The 22,285-nt window shown below is 41.7% G+C and overlaps 1 protein-coding gene across 1 annotated transcript in view; it reads left to right on the forward strand.

Moving 5' to 3' along the window:
* PRKAR2A (protein kinase cAMP-dependent type II regulatory subunit alpha) overlaps positions 1–22,285 on the forward strand; it is a 53,633-nt gene that overhangs the window by 629 nt on the left and 30,719 nt on the right. The window contains exon 2 of the mRNA XM_048957916.1: positions 18,697–18,732. Coding sequence (XP_048813873.1) covers positions 18,697–18,732 — 36 coding nt within the window. The remainder of the gene's footprint in view (positions 1–18,696; positions 18,733–22,285) is intronic.

Genomic DNA, 22,285 nt, shown 5'->3' on the forward strand with positions numbered 1-22,285 from the left:
GGTGGGCGACTTCTCCAGGCGCCGCTAATAATGGGAACAGAAACCGCTCCTTTTGCACTGCGGCTCTCTGAGGCGCTTCCCGGTGTGTGCAGTGAAACGCCTCCTGTGCCGCTCTGCCACCGCCTCGTGCGGCACACAGCGCTTAGACGTGGGGCTCTGCTTGAGCTTCAGCGCGAAAAGTTGCTTTAGATTTTCATGAACGGCACCTGTAGGCACACGTATGGTTTTGGACCCGTGATTAGTGAAAACTCGGAATATTCTCTTTGTTAGAGAACGTCGACAAAGGGGGGAGGGACAGGTGAGAAAGGCGTGCATTCCCCCAGCTGTCAGTCCTCTCATTGCAGGTCTTATACCCGTGGCTTATAATGTGAGTAAGGGTTTCCTTCTTGCTAATGATTTTCTTAATGCCGCTGAATGCGGCTCTGTTTCTTGATCAGCTTGTTTCATTGCAGGGTTTGAGCTATCTCTTGAGAATTAAGTGTGGAGTTTTCCTGGTGAATGCTGACAGCTGCACTCCAGGAAGTTCTCTTAAGTTAAATGTGTTCAGATGAGAAGCCATGTGCCACCACAAATTTTACAGTTGTTCAAGCGTAGCTTGATGTGGCGAGGCTTTCTAGTAGAAAAGTGGTTCCTCTGCTTCAGGTTTCTGCTCATCCCCTTTCTGTCCCAGAGGGAAAAATGAGCAAGACCGCTCAGTGTCACTTGTGCTGGTCAGAGCTCTGCAGGCAGGCAGTACTGTCACTGCTGCTGTCTTACTTCTTATCTGAAAAAACGCTCTGTTCCTTGCTCACAGCTTCAGTGACCCAGGGGAGGAATAGTCCCGTGTTGTACTTGGTCCCTGTGCAGTCAGGGAAACGATTCTTGCATTGTTTAACATTGTGTGGGGCAGTCAACCGTGGCTGTGTGTTTTTCAGGTTTCTGTTATGAATGTTGCCATAGAAGATTTTATTAACTGGAAAACGTTGGAAGTTAAGGGTTCTGGTATCTCTGTCCTACAGGATAGGAAAATACTTCTACATTACTCGGGGAGATCTGTGTACGTATTGACTGCTCCACATCCAACAGATAATCTCTAAAGATAGAGAAAACACATAACTGGAGGAAGTCTCTGATAATCCTGCTGGACAGGCTCTAATGCTGTGCATTTTTTCGTCTTGGACGAGTTAGGGCAGATTGTAATTAATTTCACTTTGTTTTCCTAGGTCAGCTCTCTATATGTACCACTAAGTTGCAAAGATAAGTCAAACAGATATTATAAATGTGCTTCCATGGGTATTTTTAAATATAACAACAAAATCAGTGTCTGTGAAGTATGTTGAGGAAATTTAAACCTTGTTTGAATGACTGATCTAGCTGTATTTGCTGAGTGTATGAAAGAGGTCTGCACAAATAACGTGGTTTTCTTGTTTCTGCTTCTGGCCTCATGAAATCTGTGCATCTTACTGTTTTTGTGTGCTTAGAGAATGTAGCAGGTAAGTTACATTTTTGCCCCAGGTGTTTTGAGTGCAGATGGTAAAAACAGAAAGAATAAAATCAGAGTAAGCTTTGGGCTCAGTCTGTAAACCACGTGGCAACTGTTTTTGTGTAGCTGTAGGGATATCAGTGGTTCTGTTCCGTTTTTGACATCATGGTATTCCATCAGTGGAGCCAGTGACACTAAAGAGGAGACCTCCGTTGTCTTAGAGCACTTAAGCATAAATGTGGAGGTGATTTCTTATTCTCCCTGCCTCTTAGAAGTTTCATCTTTGATTTGAGTCCTTGAATATGTGAATAAGAGGATGTTAGGATGTGGTTGTTAAGCACAGTGGAGCGTAAGGAATGTGTGGAAAAATAGTGATAGTGGAGAAAAAAAAAAATCCACCAGAAGTATTTGTGAGGCTGTGGCAGAGTTGATGCATACAAAGCTTTCCTGAGAGCCTTTGTGTTTGGTATGACTGCAGAACTGAAAAGTTGATAGAAACGGGAGAAGATGCGAAGTGGCAGCTCCAGAAATCAGGCCGAGGACATTGCCAAGGATTCTCAGAAAGTGTCATTGACCGTGGTGCTTGCAACAGGCAGTCTCTGAATGGCTGTCCTAAGGCTGTGAAATGAAGGCCACAGAAGTGTTCTTTCTGTTGTTGGAAGCTTAACTGTGGCTTTGCAAATACTTCTGTTGTAAGAAACCTGAGGGAGGTGAGGCGGCTCTCCTTCCTGATGGCTGAGGGAAGGTGTTGCCCCAGTAACCTTCCATTTTGTCTGCTTGTTTTTCTTGATTTGTTTTAATTAACTACACAAACATACATATTTATTCCTGGAGATCTTAGGCAAAATTAACAGTGGAACTAAAATATTGATCAGCAAGCCTTGGAGAGTCCCTTCCAACTCAAGATATTCTGTGACTGTAACTTGAACAACACAGATGTTATAATTAATTGCAGTTATTTTAGTGCAAGTTCCTTTTTCCATCCACATGTATCACCATAACGTTGGAGTGTGCTTTTCAGCTGCTTGCTTAGCAAAAGGTAACACTCATAACACTCACATGTATACATATGTGTATGTACGTATGAAGTAAAACAGTCACTTTGTTGTATGCTCTGTTGTTATGTAGAAAAATGGTGCATATGACTCTGAACGAAGAGGTCAGAAGATACTGATGAATCCTGCACTGGACTTCTCAAATAATACTAAAGAATTTGCTGAATGTCACGTTTAAAACATCGGTAGGATATGTGAGCAGAAGGGAATCAGGAGGCATGGGAGTGGCTCTTTTGTATCATCGGATCTTGGAAGTGATGCTGAATGAGAGTTCAGTCCATCTTGGAAATGTTTATTTTTTGAATTGCCAACACAAATGCCTGATGTTAATTTTAAACAGTTTTGGATTACTTCTCTTCTTATTGGTGAGCACAGTTTGCTTTCTTGTAATGATCTTGGCTGATGTGTCCTGTGGAATTCCTAGGGAATTACTGTATTACATACATTCTTTGTGATCTTGCACCTATGTGAGTTATCAGTTACCCATAACATGCTATTCTGCTCCCTCCCCTCCCCCCCCCCCCCCCCCCCCCCAAAAAAAAAAAAAAAACACCCAAAAGCCCCAAACAAGGAAATAGATTGAATGGGAAATCAAAAGGATTGAATATGGGCAATAGTGGCACTTCTGAAGAGCAGTGTTCAAATTTCCAGACCTCATTCATTTTGCTGGGTCATTGCAGGTGTTCCCATGAGATGGGATCACTTGTACAGTGGAAAGGCTTTTGGTTTTTCACAGTATTTCCACTCCTTCCTCTGTAACTGTTAATTTACTGAGCATAAAGCGCAGTAGTGTTGTCCTCACTCTGAGTTCTTTGTCCTTAACATTACAAGAGCCTTCCTTTGCAGAACATCTTACGGTGTTACGGTGTTGTATGATGCAAACTGCCTCCAAGAATAGCTTCTCTATTAAAAGTCCAGGGAATTCAGGGGACGCTTTGGTAATTACCAGCACTGCATCCTCCCTTCTTCCCTTGAAGTGTGACCAACTCTTGTGTTGATGCAGTTGTGTCTGTAATCAGCTATTCCAGAACTTCAAAGAGGTGGGAGGAAGGTTTTGATTGTGATCTAACTGTTAAGCCATTGAGTTTAATATACAAATAAACGCATGTTCTTTCTTCATAATATGTTTAAAAAGTGTGTGTATGTAAGCAAGCCTCGCAGTCTGAGGGTGTAGAAGTAACCTTGCAGTTCTATTTATTCTTTGGTCTCCATCAATAACATCAAATCAAATATAAAGCAAAGCATTAGCAATGAATTCCTGTTGACAGTGTTTCAAAAGAAAGGTTTGTGCATTAAATGCTGTAATTTTTGTTAGGCCCTGGCAGCCCAGTGTCTGGGACTTGTTGAACAGAAAATACCAAGTGAAAGACTGCCATTGTGCAGCTGCTGCCCTTGGACGTGGCTTTGCTTTTGCAGAGCCAGTTCTAACTGACTTAAATCTGTGGGATTACATAGAGCAACTACTGTTAGTACTAATGGAACTTCACTCCCTCTATTTGTCATGTTCACAAAGAGCAACTTCGAAGATAAACTAAGTATTAAAGAGTTCTCATTCCAGTTTTCTTTAGTAACTTCATCGAAGCTTTATGGATTTTCTTCATTTTGATTGTTAGCTTATTACAGAAGACTTGCTTTTCAGTGTTTGTTCCTAGATCGTACTTATTCTATTACAAGATCAGGCTTCTTTTTTTACCCAGGTGATGTAGTTCTAAGAAAGTCACCATTAGTATCTCAGAAGCCCCATAGATAATCTTCAGTATAGATAGAAAATTAATTACAAGATAAATGCAGTATGTCTTTTTTACCTGAGAAAGTGAGAGAGCTGCAGGTACAAAGTGAAAGGATTCAGTTTGCTCACTGAGAAACAGAGCTTTAAAGATGAGATGCACGAAATTTGCAGTCGTGGCTGCATACTGCTGAATGTGTGCTAATTTCCATTCGTAAGGAGGAGCTTGTACTTTGGTTTTAAAAGAGAAGTTCCTTGCAATGCTAGTGATGTACACGTGTTACATGTACAGTTCTGACATCACCACTATTATTCCTGTATCGTCTCTTGGAAAGCTGTTAGAATCTATTGAGAAAGATCTCCTCTTATCCTAGCTTGCTCTGAGTGCCTCGATGTACTGATGGTGCTTTCCTGAGTGATGTTTGCTTTCTAAAATGTGAGGAATGAGGGTAAGCAGTGCTTTTTTTCTTTCCCCTTGGTACTTCCTGAAAGAACTCCTGATACTTCCTATGGCTGCGCAGGGGAATAGAATTCTAGGTTCAGTTTCTGCTCTTGTATCCTGCTGTTACCTTGGACAAATAGGAACTGCATTACTCTGTGTGCTCACCTCTGAAAAGAGCATGACTAAATACGAAGTGAGTGGATGGCTGGTTGCTGTAAGTAATTGCTGGATTCTTAGAAGCTTCAGTTTCCTTGTTTAGGAAGTTTTCTATAAAGAAAATTATATGAAAGTTGTAAAATTTGATTCTTGTAACAGGTTCTAAAATTAGGCTCCGGAATGGAGTGTATTGCAGTGCTAGGTGTCATGCTTTGTATGTCGTACTTTATAGTAACCTGTTAACTGTGCTGGTTTTTTTCTCATTTAAAAAAGCCATGTTAGGGTGATGAGACAATTCTGTCAGTGTTGCAGAGCCCAGTCTTCCCTCCTACTAACACAGAAATTTAGCTGTACCCTTTTACATGAAATAGTACAGTGGGGATTGTGGGGAAGAGAAGGCAACAGAGAACAATCTCACTTCAAATTATTCACAAACCACTCATTAAAAGACATTAATGTTTAACAAAGAGCAGTTACTCATTATTCAAATGAAGGCTGGAACCATAGCCAAGATAATCTGTGAATGTTTCTCACTAGCTTCAGTAATGTGTTCAAATTCATGAATGGTTGTAATTATTTTTTTTATGAAAAAAGGAGGAGACAGTAGCAAATAGAGCCCTAGCAACCTTGTTTGTTCCTCATTCAGTTCCTTATTGTGTCTCTAACATTTCTCTGGTTCTTGTAGCTGCCTTTGCATGCAGTACTGCACTTGCATCCTTGTGGCCCATGGCTGGCTGTGTATTGCTGCTCACAGCACAGAGCAGTTGTGTGGTGCTTCTGGCACTGCAGGGTTCTTTGAACTGCACAGGTTTAGGTTTCATTTCTTTCTGAGGAGCCATCAGTTCCACGTTAAATGCGTTGGCACTGTGCTCGTAGTGCACTCAGGTGCTGGGTAGGCTTCTGGTTATTTATACATCACTGTGACATGAAACAGTAAATCATAGCAAGTGTGGCTAAAAAAGTAATGGGGAGTTTGAGAAATCTGACTGTGGGTGAAAGTCCAGTTTATAAAGGATTCTTGCACCAAAGTGTTGATTCTTATGCTTGTGAGATGTTTTTAATGCACTTTTTCTTTTTAAAGACCTGAAAAAGACTTTAAGAAGAACCTCCAGAAATCTATCGCACAGCTAATCAGCTGCTTTGGGCTCATCTCTTTTTTTGTTGGTGAGGTTGTAGAAATTTTGGTGATCATGTTTTCTGTGTGCTTCAGCAGACAGAACACTTGGAGGAGATGTAGAGAAAAGTCTGTCTTGCAGTTCTCATACTTGTGGGATTTGGTCTGTATTTGATAAATATACATCAGCTGTCATATAATGAAGCCCAGCATTCTATTAGTAGCAGTTTTACTTCAAGTCTTTTCCATACTGGAGCATTTCTTTTCTGTGTGGAGCTTGCAGACAGCAAATAGTGGGAATACAGCTCTGCATGTTGACTTAGAAATTCCCCCCAGGAGGGAAGGCAGCTCTGGAAACAGCTTGCTTTGATGGCATGTGGGAGGGACTGCAGGTATCCATTCTGTAGTGCTGCTTTTAAGATAAACATAAATCTTTATTTTTGTTTCAATTTGCTAAAAAAATTTCAAGCTACTGCTGCTTTCATTTCCTGTGAACTTCCTGAGGGTGGCTTGAAGACCAGCTTTCCTTCTCTGACATGGTGCAGAGCCTGCAGGAACTCAGCTGCCAAGGGGTGCAGCAGCAGGTTCTGTGGTTCTGAGGTGGTGTTGCAGAGCCTGCAGCCCAGCACTCTGCTCTGGGCGCTGCTGCGTGAGCACAGTTGAGCAGTTTGTCTCAGAGATTCTTTCTAAACTGCTTTGTAAGGAAGGGTTGGGGTTTCAAGTTGGAGGTAAGAAGGTAGTTTTGGTAAAATGATGATGTTCCGTTGGTAACTTTCTGTAGTGTGGATCCGAGTGGTATGCAGTGAAGAATTGCAAACATTAAGGTACCGTTTCCCTTGCAGAACATTCTAAAAACATGTATGGAGTTTGTATGGAGAGGTGGACAGTCTGTTTTTTTTGGATGATGATTGTAAGACTTCCTATTCCTTTGGATTTTTGGCTAAATTGTAGTGCTGAGATCCTTGTTCATGGTGATTGTATATTAGCAGTGTTATAAAGCAGGATGTCACCGTGGCCCTTCATTTCCATTTTGACTCTTCCTCCCTTGGGGTAGCATATTGTTTTCTGCTTCCTTTTGAGAAAACTATATTCCAAAGAAGAGATCTTAAAAGGAAGGCAAACATTTGATGGTGGTGGCTTTTTTGTTGTTTGTTTTTTTGTTTTTCACCCTTTTGGGGATCCAGGAAACACTGCCGTTTCTGTGGCAACACTCACTATTCCTGCTCAGTGAGGAAGAATTGCACCTGCAAGGACATGCTGTGGTGTATGGATCTGGTCAGTGCCAGGTTGTCATGGGTGTGGAGAGCATCTCTGTATGAACGGTGTCTCTAGGATAGCTCAGGAATGAGCAGCTAAGGCTGATGGAATTGCTTTTTTGCTTCTGAATGGAATTTGTCCTGAAACAGTTTATCATCTGATGTCAATGTATCTGATTAAAATTCATAAGTACTTGTAGAACCGAGAGACTTTGCAGTGATAAGTTATGAAGGATGGCTCGTTAACATAGATTAACATTCACTGCTTTTGGGGGAAGGGTGGCAGCAGATTCCACAAGTATTCTTGTTTTAAAATACTGCTACTTAATGAAACTAAGAGTGATAATATTAATTCCATCTCTCAAGCATCTGAAATTAAACATCACCAGCTGTAGTTCATAATGATTTCAGTTCTAGTCCTTGACTTTGTGTAACTATGATATGTTTGTATGGACTTCAGTTTTTCTTGCACTCTGTGTGAGCATCTCATATCCTTGCAAAGCCATTTTAAGCTCTTTGATTATTAAGCGTTGTGTCATGTATCTTTCCATAGCTCTCTTGTGGAGACATTGTTAAGTGTTCATAGCTCAGAGATCTGCAACGTGCAGGATTTGTTTTGAAGCAATCTGTAGCAGTGACTGTGGGGAGCTTTATGCTTTGTGCCAGAGGTTCTGCCACTAAAAGCAAGTTCATCTGCTGCAGCTCGCTTTGGGCTTCTGTATTGTTACTGGCAAACTAAAGATGGGGTAGGTGCTAAATCATGCCCTTCTGCAGCCACTACAAGTGTTCTGGAGCATAAAGAGGATTTTTCTTGGGCTGGGCAGAACACAGGGATTTTTACTTTTTTTAGGACAAAGCCATCTTCACTCTTCCTCTTTTCTTCAGAGTCATCTTCCTGTGAACACACACAGGGTGCAGTTATTGGAAGTGTGTTTTGTTGTTGGCTTTTTTTTTAATAATGGTTTCAATCTGAGATTGTCTATCGAGGCAGTTCCTTATGCGGAGACTTTTTACAGCTGGGCTGTGTTTTAGGTAAGCTTTGTTCACTGTTCATGTGATATCATTAGAAACAGAAGTGCGAAATAAAAAAGGGTGCAAAATACATCGTTCTGAGGCAAGTTACAGAAGTTACTTTTGTGTAATGCAAAATTATATCACAATTAGAGCATTGTCAGCTAGAATATTTTTCAGTGGTGGTTATGTTTGCAGGATGGAGGCCTAAATCCTAGAGAACAGTGACTTGGAAGGATCCACAGGCTGTCACAGGTCATCAGTAGATGCGTTTTCTGACATTGGCTAAGAGGGCAGATAATACATTGAGCTTAGTCCAGAATGTGGACGATCATTAACTTTTTAAAAGAGGATTTTATGTATTTTGCTGCCTCTGAGCATTGCCGGTAGCAGAGATGCTCCAGTCTCTCATCATCTTTGTGGCCCTTTTTCAAGCTGTCTCCGGTTCCTTTGTGTCCTTGTCTGTTGTGCTGTGAGTGCTGCTACTCCTCCAGATGTGGCTGGGCAGAGGAACCATCACTTCCCTCAACCTGCTGGCAGTACTCTCCTAGTGCAGGGCAGCATAGCATTAAGTTAGCATTTCTGTGCCTAGCGTATACAAGTTGTCTTGTGCCCTGATCTAAACACGGATGTGTGAGATTAAGCTCTGAATCAGCCTGAAGTCACACTTGATGTTGGTGTTACTAATTGAAATTCCTCTTGCTCTTTTATGCAGATCAGATCTGATGACTGTACAATTCACTCCAGCTTTGTCTTATGTAAAAACATGCTATATTTATCACTCAAATCAGTAATGGCAGTAGGAATTGGTAATGAAATTAGAAGTGACCCAACCAAAGAGCCATGAGCTTTTACATGCCTTCTTTTTTTAGCTATAGGATGCTGTTCTTAAATCCTACTACCTATGGAGCTATAATTACCCGATCCTGAGCTCTGGTTGACCTGACAAGTACAGCTGTGTAACGGCTGTGCTAGGCATACAAAACACTGTGCCCTGTCTCTGTTGCTGGTTGTTTCTGCTTAGATTCACATCTTCTCTCTACCATATTTTTCTTTGAGTTGCTTCTTTAGAAGTTTGTTGTTTTTTCACAGTTGCTTCACATGGCATGCAGTACCTGACTGGGAGCGACCCCGATCTGCTTTTTATGAGATGGTAAATAGTGAAGAGGCAAAAGGAAAAGCTTTTATGATGCCTCTCATCTGTGATTGCCCACACTGATTCTTCTTTTCTGTTCAAGTGCAAAGATGAGCAGACCACTGAAGAAATGCTAAATCTAATGATTTTTTTCCTTTGCACTGGAACAGTTTTGAAGCGCTGATGCTGCTGATGTGTGCTCAGGTTTGGGGCTGCACTCAGGGGCAGCTCTGTTGTCTGACTGTGATTGTTGCACTTCTGTATAACGTGCTCTGCAATGGTGGTGGATGTGCACAGTGTGCCAGTGTGAGTGTGGGCTCGAGCCTGGCTGTGCAAGTGTGTCCTGAGCACAAATAAGTGCCCTTCTGCTGCCGTAGGTCATGTATTTGTGCTGGGAGCTGTGGTAAAGCAGTCGTTAAGCAGTATCCCTTAAGCCAATTAAGCTGCCAGAGAAGGGCATCAGGGTTGGAGCTGTGGGATCACAGTTCCCTGTTCTTAGGTTGCCTGTATTTGTATAATTGTTTTTGTGGTGACACATCTATATCCTAACAAGTGATGATCTTGAGATTATCATGGTGTCATAATAAACATTTTTTGGCAAATCTATGGCAAAGACGATAAGAGAAATTCCCATAACAATGTATATTGCATAAAAAGCAAATGTTACTTTTCTTAGCATTCCTACTTCCCATTTACCTACTGGTAAGATTGGTTTGCCAGCAGATCAGCTAGTTGCTGATATTGGGCAGGTGTGTGTGTCTGCATGTAAATGTTTTTCTCTATAGGTGGCTGGTTGCTGCCCCGTTTGTTAGAACCTGTAGCAGAAGAGTACAAGCTGAAAGTATGTAGGTGATAGTGAAAATGTGATCTTACAGTACTGTGACTTGGCAAGGGTTTGAAGCAAGTGAAGTTGCTATTAACTTCCTGTTGAAAAAGTAATTATATTGTTCATTCCAGAATAATTTGTCTGCCATTATAAGAAAGTGTCTTAAATCACTGAGCGTAGTTGTTAATTGCATTTAGGTGCTCCTACATGCTTAGCAGTGCTAGAGTGTTAGATTATGTAAGTGCTTCTAGCTTGACCACACAAGTGAAGTTGGGTTTTCTTTGTCCTATAGGTACAGATGAGATGTGCTCAATTACTGTTGTAACAGACAGGTTGAAGAACTTGTATCAGTTTGTTGGCTTTTTGAAACTTGACTCTAAAAGACATTTTGTTCACAAGTGGTTTGAGGTGCCTGTAAGCTATGCTAGGTATGGATGGTGTTGTAAAACTGTATCACAGTAGTAAATGTTTGATTTTTCTAGATAGCTTTTTATGCCCCAATACCACGTTATTTAAAGACTGTCAGTCTCAGTAGGACTTCATAATAAGGCTGCCAAGCGGCTGCCTAGTGCAGATATCCAACATTTATATTCTGTGTTGTGTGATGGTAGCTGTGACATGATTCCAATTAAAAGCTTGGTCTGCACATTGCAGATGTCTTCTGAATATTAATATGTGCTACAGACAGAGCAGATGGAATCTCTTTTAAAATACAATGCACTGAATGTAAAATTAAGGCTGGCTTTCTAATGAAAACAAGCAATCAAACATCCCCCTCTCCCCCCCCTTTCCCTGGTAAATTGCAAAGATATCTGTGTATCATCATCATCTTTCTTTACATAGAAGACAGAATGAATTCTTCCTGATAGACCCAAATAAAAATACAGCATTATGTGTAACTGAAGTTGTCTTAAATACTAAATGCACCTAGAAAAGTATTAGGAATGAATGCAACATTCGCTCTGTCTTAAAATATACCAATGTCTGAAAGACAGATATGAGGCAATGGATAATAGTTGAAATGTGGAGTGTTATTTTGGGGAGTTTTGTTGACAGAGACTGTATAGAAGTTTGTGGGTGTGTTTAATTGGGGTTTGAAGATGTCACCTGAGGTGTATGAGGAAAGATTGATCTTGATGGGGATGGCCAGCAGGGACAGGGAGGTGATTGTCCCCCTCTGCTCTTGTGAGGCCCATTTGGAGTATTGTGTCCAGGTCTGGAGCCCCCAATATAAGAAAGACAAAGAGCTGTTGGAGAGGGTCCAGAGAAGGCCACAAAGATGATCAGGGGGCTGGAGGTCCTGCCCTACAAAGACAGGTGAGGGAGCTGGGCTTGTTCAGCCTGGAGAAAAGAAGGCTGCAGGGTGAGCTCAGTGCAGCCTTTCAGTACCTACAGGGAGCCTACAAACAGGAGGGGAATCAACTCTTTGAAAGGGTTGATAACTGCAGGACAAGGGGAAATGGTTTCAAGTTGAAGGAGGGAAGATTTAGGTTGGATGTCAGGGGGAAGTTCTTTACAGAGAGAGTGGTGAGGTGCTGGAACAGCTGCCCAGAGAGGCTGTGGATGCCCCGTCCATCCCTGGAGGTGTTCAAGGCCAGGTTGGATGGGGCCCTGGGCAGCCTGGTCTAAAACAGGGAGGTTGGTGGCCCTGCATGTGTCAGGGGGTTGGAGATTCACGATCCTGGCCATTCTGTGAATGGGAGGGATAGTGTATGACCTGGAACAAAAGAGTGCCAAGAACATCATCAGCATTGTAATCTGTTACAAAACCAAAGTTAGCTTTCAGGAAACAGCAATCCAGCTGTGAATGTGCGTGGGCTCATTATTTACTACTATTCCAAGACGGACCTTGAAATATGAAGTAAAATGTTGGTAGCAGGAATACGTTAAAAGTCTAGGAAACAGCAGCCTAAGGTGTGGGTTTTGAAACAGAGCAGAAGGGTTTTTGTGCGAGTGGGAGCCACAGCTTTCCTCCTCGTGGTGCCTTTCATCTCCCAGGCAGAATGCGGGAGCACAAGGACGAAGACGGTGTGGTGGCTGTGCAGAGGGGGGAAGGGAAAGGCAGTGCTGTGCTGAGGGCTGAGTTCAGTGCCTCAACTCGCTGGTGGTACTAACGGAGTTGTGACAGGCCTGTCTCCTGCTCCCCTCAAATGTAATTTCAAAGCAGCTTTTACCTGCGGCTGCATGAACACTAAAGCTCATAGCAGCGATAGCATTTTCTTCCTTAGCTGTACTATTTCAATGCAGGTTTTTCCCCAGGTATGGCTTTGCCCCGTGTTGGGCTGTGGCAGTTACTGCCTGGCTGGTGTTTCCCGCAGCCATTGGCCTGCCTTTATGAGGAGGCTTCCAGCCTCAGCAGGGTGTCCTTGCTGCAGCTTTGTGTGCCTGCCTTGGCCACGGTGCTCTGAAATGGAGAGGCCTTCAGTGTGCCCTTGCTGTTGTTGCGGTTTCCATAATCATATAATGTGTTCAGGATAATGGTGGAACTTTTAATTAGGTTTCTGAAAATGCAAAACCAAATGATCACAGCTGAGTTTGGCATTATTCACACTGTGTTATTATTACATATCTTTTCTACCATTTCTGACGAGTGAGAGTGTTAAGTAGAGAGGTGAAGCCTAAAGCAGGGCTGGCAGGGTAACAGAGCTCTGAGAGCTGGGAAGGGAAGAGGTGGCCCTTCCTTTGGCACTGCCCCGAGGCACTGCTGTGTGCTGCTGGGTTTCTTACAGAGGGAAGTGTTGCGAGGTACCAGAGCTGATAAGATTCAGGTATCTTGTCCTGTCTGAGGCATGTCTTTTGAGGAGGCTTGCATTTCTCATTGCTATGGTTGTGTTGAGTATGTATGTATGGTATGGTTGTGTATGGTTGTGTTGCTCTGTAGTCTCAATTCATCTTTAACCCTTTCTAGTTTTTTCTAGAAGAATCTTTATACAACTTGCCTCCAAACTGTTTTCAGTTTTTACTTCTCATCATAAGGTTAATGCTTGCTTTGTAATTCTAGCAGCATTCTGCCTCTTAGTTTTTTCTTAATACTGTTAATATGGCTCCTTTTATTTTCATATTTCTGAAATGCTTTTCTCTTTACTTGGGCTTTAGCAGCAGGATTAAACTTCCTCTTTTCACTCGGCAGTAACCTGACCGCCTTGCTGTGCCTTCCAGGGCCTTGTCTTCTGGCAACACTTGGGAGAGCTGACACATCTGCTTGTATCTCCTCCTTCTTTGCAGCAGCGTCCTTCTTTTCTGTGCAGTATGGAACTGTATTATCTAAAAAACAAAACAAACAACAACAACAACAAAACCCCCAGCCTTTCATTTCATACCTTGGCAGTTCTGTTACAGTATTGACATACTGTTATATCTCTGATCACTGCGAAATGCATCCTTTCACTTGAGATCTCGCCTTAGCACTGGGAATTTGTCTAACCCCTTTTCTGTAAAGCAAATGCACACATCCTTGCGACCTGTTTGATCTTTGTAATGTAGATGACGCTCATAAAAATCAACTCCAGAAGCAAGGAAGTGTGATGTTTGCCTGGATCTGAACACGTCAGCAGGAAATAGAAGAGGGCTGTGTGGGTCAGCCATTGCAGTGTCAGATAACACCGAGTGCTGCTCGATAGCTGTTCGTTCCCCTGTAGTTGGGCTTCAGTTAGGCTGTTAACTCCTGAACTGTGAGTGCGGGGTTCACTGCATAGCAGGAGCGTGGTCCTTCTTGGTACTGAATTGATATCTGCTGATGAACATAACCAAAATCATAGCATGCACCCTAGTGCATTCAGTCATGAAATGAGAACGCTGAAATAGTGGTGTATTTTTTTCTAAAGTGTCTTTAATATAAAAAGACAAAAATCTTTTAGTAGTGGTTCTTAAGTTGTTGTAACCAGAGGTTTCCCCTGATTTCTTCCATCAAGATTTATGGCTTTCCTGAATGTATCAGCTATTTCAAGTCTGCCCATCCCAGAGCACGTCACATTTTTTCTTCCTCCTTAAATAAAACAGCCGACTGAGAATAGCAGAGCAGCTCTAAAATCCTTGTGAAACATCTTTTTTTTTAACTGACAAAGCTGCCTTGCTTGTTCATTCATCTTTTCCCTTTAGAAGTAGCCAATTAATACTTCCATTTTGTGTCAGTAATTTTAAAATATAAATTAAAAAAAAAAATCAATTAAATTGGAGACCACGGTGTGGTGCTGCTTTGGTTTTATGCTTTATCTCCTGCTGAGCTCTATTTTTAAACACTGACTGAAAAAGAATTAATGCCCACGTTTTATTGAAATGTTTAATAGTAATGTAATTTTGTGATTGTTTTCCAACTTAATACATATAAAAGCATCTTACAGAAAGGCCAAGTGTATGTGTGTGGATACTTTGTGTTTTTCTTATTAGTACTAATCACAGAGAACTGCCTTGAACTACTTAGTTGTTGAAAAACTTGTTTCGATTAGCATTTATTGCAGTCTGATTGCATGGTGAAAGTCTTGATTCCTTTATAGCACACTGATTCAATTACTAGATAGCCTTAAATGTTGGTGCTTGAGTCTTGAACTTTTCTCACAGCAGTGATGGCTCGTATTCATGTGAGTCCATTAACATCTTGGTGAGTAGGAAAAGTCTGACAGCTGCAGCCTGGCACTTCCTTATCGTAAGTCGATACAGCATTCCGCACAGACAGTCACACCTCGATTTGTGCTGTGCTCTCCTTCTGGTATTTAAGCTCTCATAGTTCCTAGTGGCAGCTCTCATTTTGTTGGATGATCTTCAGTGGTTTGTTCCATAAGAGCAGTTTGCATTCAGTTTCTCTTTGTTCGCACAGGATGATTTTGCCCCGTCATTTGATGGGACAGTGCTCTAAAGTGACTGTTGTTTTGTACTGCTGTTAGAACATAAGGAGCTCCTCTGCTGAATTCATGCGACCCTTCATAAACTTTGCTCCATCTTTCATGAGAGAACTTTCAACAAGTAGTTGAATTGGTCAGGTTGTTGCCTGGAAGATCTATGGTAAAGGAAATCAATTTTCTGGGCACACAAGAACTTTACTTAGTCTGTCTCTATAAATTATAACCACTATCAGAAGCAATCAGTGTGCATTTTCCCCAGTTGTAATTAGGGAAGCATTCACAGATCCTGGTAAAAAGCAAAGTCCTGTTGGAATAGGAGCAGTGTTTTCACTGAAGGTGTCACAGTGCTAACCTCGTACTCTGCATGCCTGGAATGCCAGTTCTTCCTTTGTCCCTGAGTTTTTTTCCTGTGACCCTGGGCGAGTCTTTGTAGGAATGTAATGTTCTTAGTATGTGAAGGAAGAGGATAGCAGCTGGGGATGGCTGTTGTCATTTGTCTGTACTCTCAAGCTTTAGTGCTTTCTGTAACCTCACAAAGTTTGTAAATAGTGCAAACAAATGTCTCGCACTGTTACTGTGGTAATGCAGCTTGGAAGAAGCTTGCTGCTATTCTTTGCCAGTCACTTTTCAGTGCACCGGCAAGGGTGGGATCCCACACGTGGTGGGGTTGGTTAATTCTCTTGTATCTGGTTTGTGAAGTTGAAGAACAATTTTATTGTCAATTTCTTATCCGAATTCTGTAATTGTTGCTTTCGTTTTTGGAGCAAGAATAAAAGCAGGTAATATCTGTGTACTTTTTCACATATGGGGCTGAGTGTTCACACCTGCCTTCAGCAGTGGTCACAGCTCATGTAGCTCGGGCATGGCTAACCAGGCTTCACTGTTAGGAGACAAAAAGGAAGTCTCAGCGCCGAGCAAACTGAAGAATGCTGCAGAATTCCCTGTTGTTTTTTTTTTTTTCACTTTCCAAAAATATTGGAAAAGAAAAAAAGTTGACCAAACCCCACACAGCTACTGCAGTGCTTCCAGCAATACTGAATGCCAGTGAATGTCTGAGGTTTTATATCCCAAACTTTTGAATAAGAGATGGAGCCACTAAGAAGCAGAATTGCAGCTGTGTGGCAATAGGGCTTTTTGCTATTGATGTAAGTCATGTTTGTACAGAACTTTTGATATTGATTTGATGCAAATGATTCATCTCAATTTACTAAATAAATGGAGGGATGCACCTTTCAGGAAGAAAAATTGCAGTCTTTTATTAGCAAATGTGTGTTGCTAATTTTTCAGAATTGACTGAAGGTAGCTCATCAGTTTCAAAAGCATTTCTCACTGAGTGACTTCATAGCATTATTTCTTCCTTGTGCGTGTACATATATGATGTCCCTGTATGTGAATGAACACTCACTACTTATGTTTTCCTTAGTGCAGGAAGAGGAGAATGTGAGTCAGGTTAAGTGATACGGTATAAAGTTGATAAACATTTATTAAATACTTGATTTTAGCTGGAGAACTGAGTGGTTTGAGAAATTAAATCCATAATAAAAAGAATCCCACAGCCAGAAACCTGGAATCTGCTCCATCAGAGAAACCGCCCTGAAGCGTTGCTGTGCTTAATGAAGTCCGTGCTTCAGGTCGGTCTGAGGAACATGTATGTGTTCAGCAGAGGTTTCTGACTCTCCTCCAACAGCTGGGGGGTGTTGGTGGCTGAAGTCCTTTCTGGCAGAAGCGTAGGATGCGAGCACACAGCTTGGAGCCTTTCTGCTGTTGATGTCACTGGCCATCGGTTGCCAGGGAGGAAATGGGGCTGTTCTGGTTTCTTCTGGTGCAACGGTTTGATTTGCCACAGTTTTTGTTGCCTTTCCCCAGTTAGTCTTGGCTGCCACGGCACAAACAGAAATGAGCCCTGTGCTAAGATAGGAGATGTGTGGTGATTCTGTGATGCTGAGCTTTAATGCTGCTGCATGGGGTTTGGACCTAGAGAGAGTTATAATACAATCCTCATAGCAACCTTTTTATTACTGTTCTGATTCCTTCAATTAACGTGTAACTGACCTGAGCACAGCCCTGGCGTGCTGTTGGGTATTCTAAATGTGGATACAAATAGGATGAATTGTTTTTTTGTTTTTGAAGTAGCGTTTGCTTGTTTTTGTTGTAGGCAGGGGCTTTGCTGAGGGCTGGTGCCTTGGATTCTGTGTCAGAGTGTAGGAAGATGCCTGCTCTGCAGGCTGCCTTGGTACCAGAGGTTACAGTTGTAACCTATCAGTGTGCTTTAACCTAATGAGCTATGCTTTAAATTAGATGCCCTTTTATGTTTTGTGTGGGAACTATTTCCATGTAGGCTGGGCTGTGATGTGTTGGTCCCTGCTGCCCCATCTAATTCAGTGGCATCTGCTTGCAGCCCAGCGTTGCTGCGGTGGGACCATCGTGAGCCGTGCTCTCAGCAGCCCTCAGTGCAGGCAGATTGCTCCATGGGAGCGGCCATGTGCTGTCTGTGCAACACTGGGAGTAGTCATAGACAGAGCTTTTCCCTGGTAAGCCAGAATAAAAGAAAAGGTAATCTTCAGAAGTAGGAAATGTCATGTTTTAGCTCCTTAGCATAGGAATAGGCATCGTCTGACAACGTATAAAAGTGATCCCGAAAGTTTATACGTGTTAAAACTGCCACAAGTGTGAGGAGAAGCAAACTATCGATTTAATCTTAAGTGCTTTGTGGAGGCAGAATAATAGCACTCCTTACTGTCCTTAAAAGGTGATGTTTTTTTGCTCGTTTTCAACACAGTGGAGCACTTGGTGCTGTGTGGATGGCACTAATCCCTGCTGTGAGATAAAATAACCAGTGTTCTGAAAGAAGCTGCAGTCTCTGGAAAGTGCTTTTCTGTGGAACCCAAAGTATGTCAGAGCTTTCTGTAACTGTCGTTCTTTGCAGTGTTACATGCTCTTAGACGTGAGTAAGAAGTGTGTGGTCAAAGGGTGGAAAAGAAAGACACTTGTGCCTGAATCAGTCGGGGCTAACAAATCTCGTTCCAGGGATTTAATCAACAGTCAGGAAACTCATTTATATGTTACAGCTTCTGAAGGCAATTAGATTCTGTTTTATATGAGATGTAATTTGGTTTTGTTTTTGCTAGTCAGCAGGGATAAATTGTACCTTACATGCTTCCATAAGCTTAGGCCTCAACAGATGTTTATTCATGATCTTAGTTTTTGCATTGCTGCAATAAAATGTCGTGGTGCATTTCATGTCAGATTGGTCATTACTTGTGGCAAACTGAATTTGAGTGGAAAACTTTGGGCTAAAAGTATTCACATCAGGAGGTGAGACTCGTTAATCACTTAACTGGAATGATTATGACCTAGATGAGGTGTTTTTACCATGAATATGATATCTTGTTTTGGAGTTAGTATTTCTCTTGTCTTAGAACCATGGATGGGTTGGGTTGGAAGAGAACTTAAAGATGGTCTAGCTCCATCAGTGATTGCCTTCTCGAAGGTATTTCAGCTAAATGTGTACTTGTTGGCAAGTAGGTGGACGAAAGCTTTACATTAAAGCATTTTTATTTGTTTTTAAGAAATATTTGTATGGGATTTCTGTAGTAAAAATGTACTATGATTTTTCAAGATGATGACTTTGAATTCTTAAATAGCATTTGTAATTTTGTTTTGCTTATTTTGCAGCTCCAGTCATTAACCGATACAACAGAAGAGTATCAGGTATGGTTTCTTATTAAGAATTTTATGTCTCTGACAAAGTTCTGAAATGTTTATTTGACTGAAAGAAAGATATTTAAAGCGATCTTTTATCTTTATTGCTGTTTTATTTACATGCTGCTTGTGGTATTTTTATTTCACATAAAATATCTTCAACATGTATGCAGTAGTTACAGATTCTCTTTTAGACTACTTTGTTTGAAATTGGGAGTGATTAACACTAGACAGCTACGATTAGCTGCCTAAAGATAACCAAATGCCTGTGGTTACCTGGGCTACTAATGCAGATTCCAAGGATATGTAAAACTGTGGAAGATGGACTTATTTATTCCTGTTGCCCAAACTGGAAACAGCTGTGGAAATACAGATAAGGAATTATGCTTGTAGTTTTGTGCTTTGATACATGTAGCAGAGCTTTAAAGCCAGCTTGTATTGATTTTCAAACTGCAGAGAAGCTTCAGTAAGGAAAAAACCTTGCTAATTAGTGAATTTTCACTTAGGTGTTTAGTTTTTAATGATCTAAACCAGGAGTTCTTCAGGTGCTTGACTGGCACCACTGGCAAATGGTGCTTTAATTATTGTAAACACATAGCTGTCATTCTTGAAGACTTAAAATACAAATTCTGCTTTGCACACGGGTGGGATTTGGTCAGGAGGTTTATTAGTGCTTGTTTTGAACACTTTGAGTAGATGAGTTTACTCAATTCTGGCTTATGCAGTACTTCAGTAAAATGCTTCTAGAATGTCAGTGTTAATAAAACTGCTTGAGAAAGGATAAGCTATTTGGAAGGTCAGGCAAACCTTTTACACTTAAAAATTACTGTGACTTTTCTCCAAAAGAACAGTGAATTTTATTTCTCTGTATCTTTTTAAATCATTAACCAAAAGTGATGATATTGCTTTCGTATCCCATATATGATAAATCAGTTGCACGTGCTGTTGTTTCTTTCCCGTCCTGTAGTGCTGAGACCATGCAGATTGATTGATGGAAATGGTTCTGCTTACTTGCACTCATTGCTTCTGCTATTGTTGCTAGTTATGTATCGCCTAGGCCAGTGTGGAGGGAGAGAGTGGTAACTTGCTTGGCATTAAACTCTTCCAGGTGCTTTGGCAGCTGAAAAGGCTCTGCAGGGAATCCCAGTTGCTTCTTGACCAAAGAAGAGCAGCTCTGTGTGCTGGCCAGAGGCACAACCTGCAGAGCAGGTGGCCCTGGCTGGGGGATGAAAAAACTCCATGGGCTGTGCAGGAGGGTCACGCTGGGAAAAGGGAGCTTATCTAATCACGTTGGTGCAATTCAGAGATGTGCAGTGGTAAAGCAGTGCTGCTCTGCAGAGAAACAGCCTTTCCAGGAAGTGCTAGGAGGGAGAAAGAAATGAGAGCTCAATGTTCTCCCAGAGCTGATATAACAGCTTTGTTACTTGTGTATAGCGTGTTTGGCCACATGACATTGAGGTGCTGTGGCAGGCACTCAGACCACAAGCAGTGTGTCTGCAGTACTAATTTGGATACAAGCTAGTTGACTGACTTGATTAAAACAATCCTCTATTTAGAAAATAATAGTCAGTGCCTTTGTAGAAATTAAAAAACAAAGCAACAACCAACCATCGCCACCATCCCTAATTTTAAGATCTGTGGGTTGCAAAAGGCTGTGGTGCTAATTACCCACTATAACACTCGCTGCTGCTGTAAGTGAATTAGCCAAGTCTCAGCCTTTTGCTGGTATGAGTAACTCATATTGCTCTACTTGTCCACTGACTCAGTCTGCCTGGGCTTGGTTTGGTCAGCCTGAGAGCCATACCAATTCCTGCTGCTAAGAGCTGGATTGTGTTGAAATTCATTCTTGCATGATTACGTTTCTTGATCTTTTTCCAAGCATAGGAAGGGTGCCTCTCATTTTTTTTTTTGTTAGTGAGGTCCCAGTCTGTGGTGAAGGAGGCTGCAGAGGATGCTGGTGTGTAGCCTGGCCTTTGGTTAGTGACTGCAAGCTGGGTGGAGAGACACCAGTGATCCCTCCTTTCACAAGGGGTAATTGAAGGGAAGAGAGAGCACTGTGATTAGTCCTACTCTATGTTATGTATGATAGTAGTCCTACTGATTGATACGTGAAATTGAGGAGAATTTGCTGCTAACAATATATGAATGAAAGTTAGCTGTGTTTTGAAAGGAAGAGAGAATCACGCCTACTTCAGTCTCAGTTGGGCAGTTTCTCCTCCTCTTTTAGTTTTAACATTTTTCAAAAAGGTAAACTATTTTGCTAGATTTGTGTATTGCCATTTCTGGACACCTTAGAGCCATTCCACAAAACACCCGCTCTCCAGCAGGCTTGCTGACTTCCTCACAGGATATATAAAAAAAAAAATCTGACAAAATGACACCCATACTATAGACCTGTGACAGATTTTTCATCTGTTTTCTCTGATTTCATTCTATCCAAGTGACCTGCTGTAGTTTGTTTCTATTGCATATGCATGTATTCCCTCCTCAATCTACTTCCAGTCTGCATGGGATTGGGATGAGATTGTAGTTTTCACATTCAAGAATTATGTAGAATAATTAAGTTGTATAATCTAGGGGATCTGGTTCTTTCCCTGGTCTTGTGCCAACAAAACAAAGTGACTGTCAGGATCTGTAACTATCTTCATGTTAATATAAAATGTAATAGAAATGGCCAGGAGTTGCTTTGGCTGGTGCTTCAGCAGGGGCGGCAGAGTCTCAGGGAAGTGGGGAGGATCAAATTTGCTGTCTGTGGAATTGTGTGCTAAGCCCTTTGTGAAGATAAAACTGCTGTATAAATGTTTATGTTTAGGAAGGATAATTCTGTTTAAGAGTTACTGAGTCCTGTTTTACTGTGTATGGCCAATAAAAAATCGGAGATTTGTGAAGCCAAGTTAGGAAATTCATGGTTTACTTTAAAAAAAAAATAAAGTGCAGTGTTTCTCCTAAGGAGGAGTGCCTGCTTTTAAGGTTCTGAATGTTTCGTGCTGAAGAGCAATGACAGAATTTCATCTGTGCCCTTCTAATAAGTGTCATATCTTAGCATCTTACTGTTTCAAGCTCCTCCAGGCTCAGGAGAGGTCCTTCCTGATGTGCAGCTTCAGAAAGCATTGGGAGGCTTTGCGTGGGTGAACAAGCAGCAGGCTTCCCATGCAGATTGTGGAGTTCCCATCCTTGGAGATGCTCGGAAGCCACGTGGGTCCAGTCCTGAGCTACCTTTTTAGTGGACCCTAGTTTGAGTGGCAAGATTGGACTGGACCATCTTCATTCTCTTGGGATTCAATGGAACAGGAGAGAGTTATGTTTTCTTAGGTTATACTAGTTTTTCAATATTAAAAAAAAAAAAAGTTGACAAAATTTTTGGGAAAATTCGCCATCTTTCATGCTGAGGAAAAGTTTTGAATGGGGCTGTTACTGTTTCACAGAATTAGGTTGAAAGGGAGCTCTAGAGGTCACCTGGTCCAGCAAGCCTCTGCTGGAGCAAGGTCACTCAGAACAGGCTGCCCAGGGCCGTGTCCAGGTGGCTTTTGAAGATCTCTGAGCAGATGTTGTTTCTTGGTGC

Source organism: Lagopus muta, chromosome 11 (genome assembly GCF_023343835.1).
Source record: "Lagopus muta isolate bLagMut1 chromosome 11, bLagMut1 primary, whole genome shotgun sequence".
Classification (NCBI taxonomy): Eukaryota; Metazoa; Chordata; class Aves; order Galliformes; family Phasianidae; genus Lagopus; species Lagopus muta.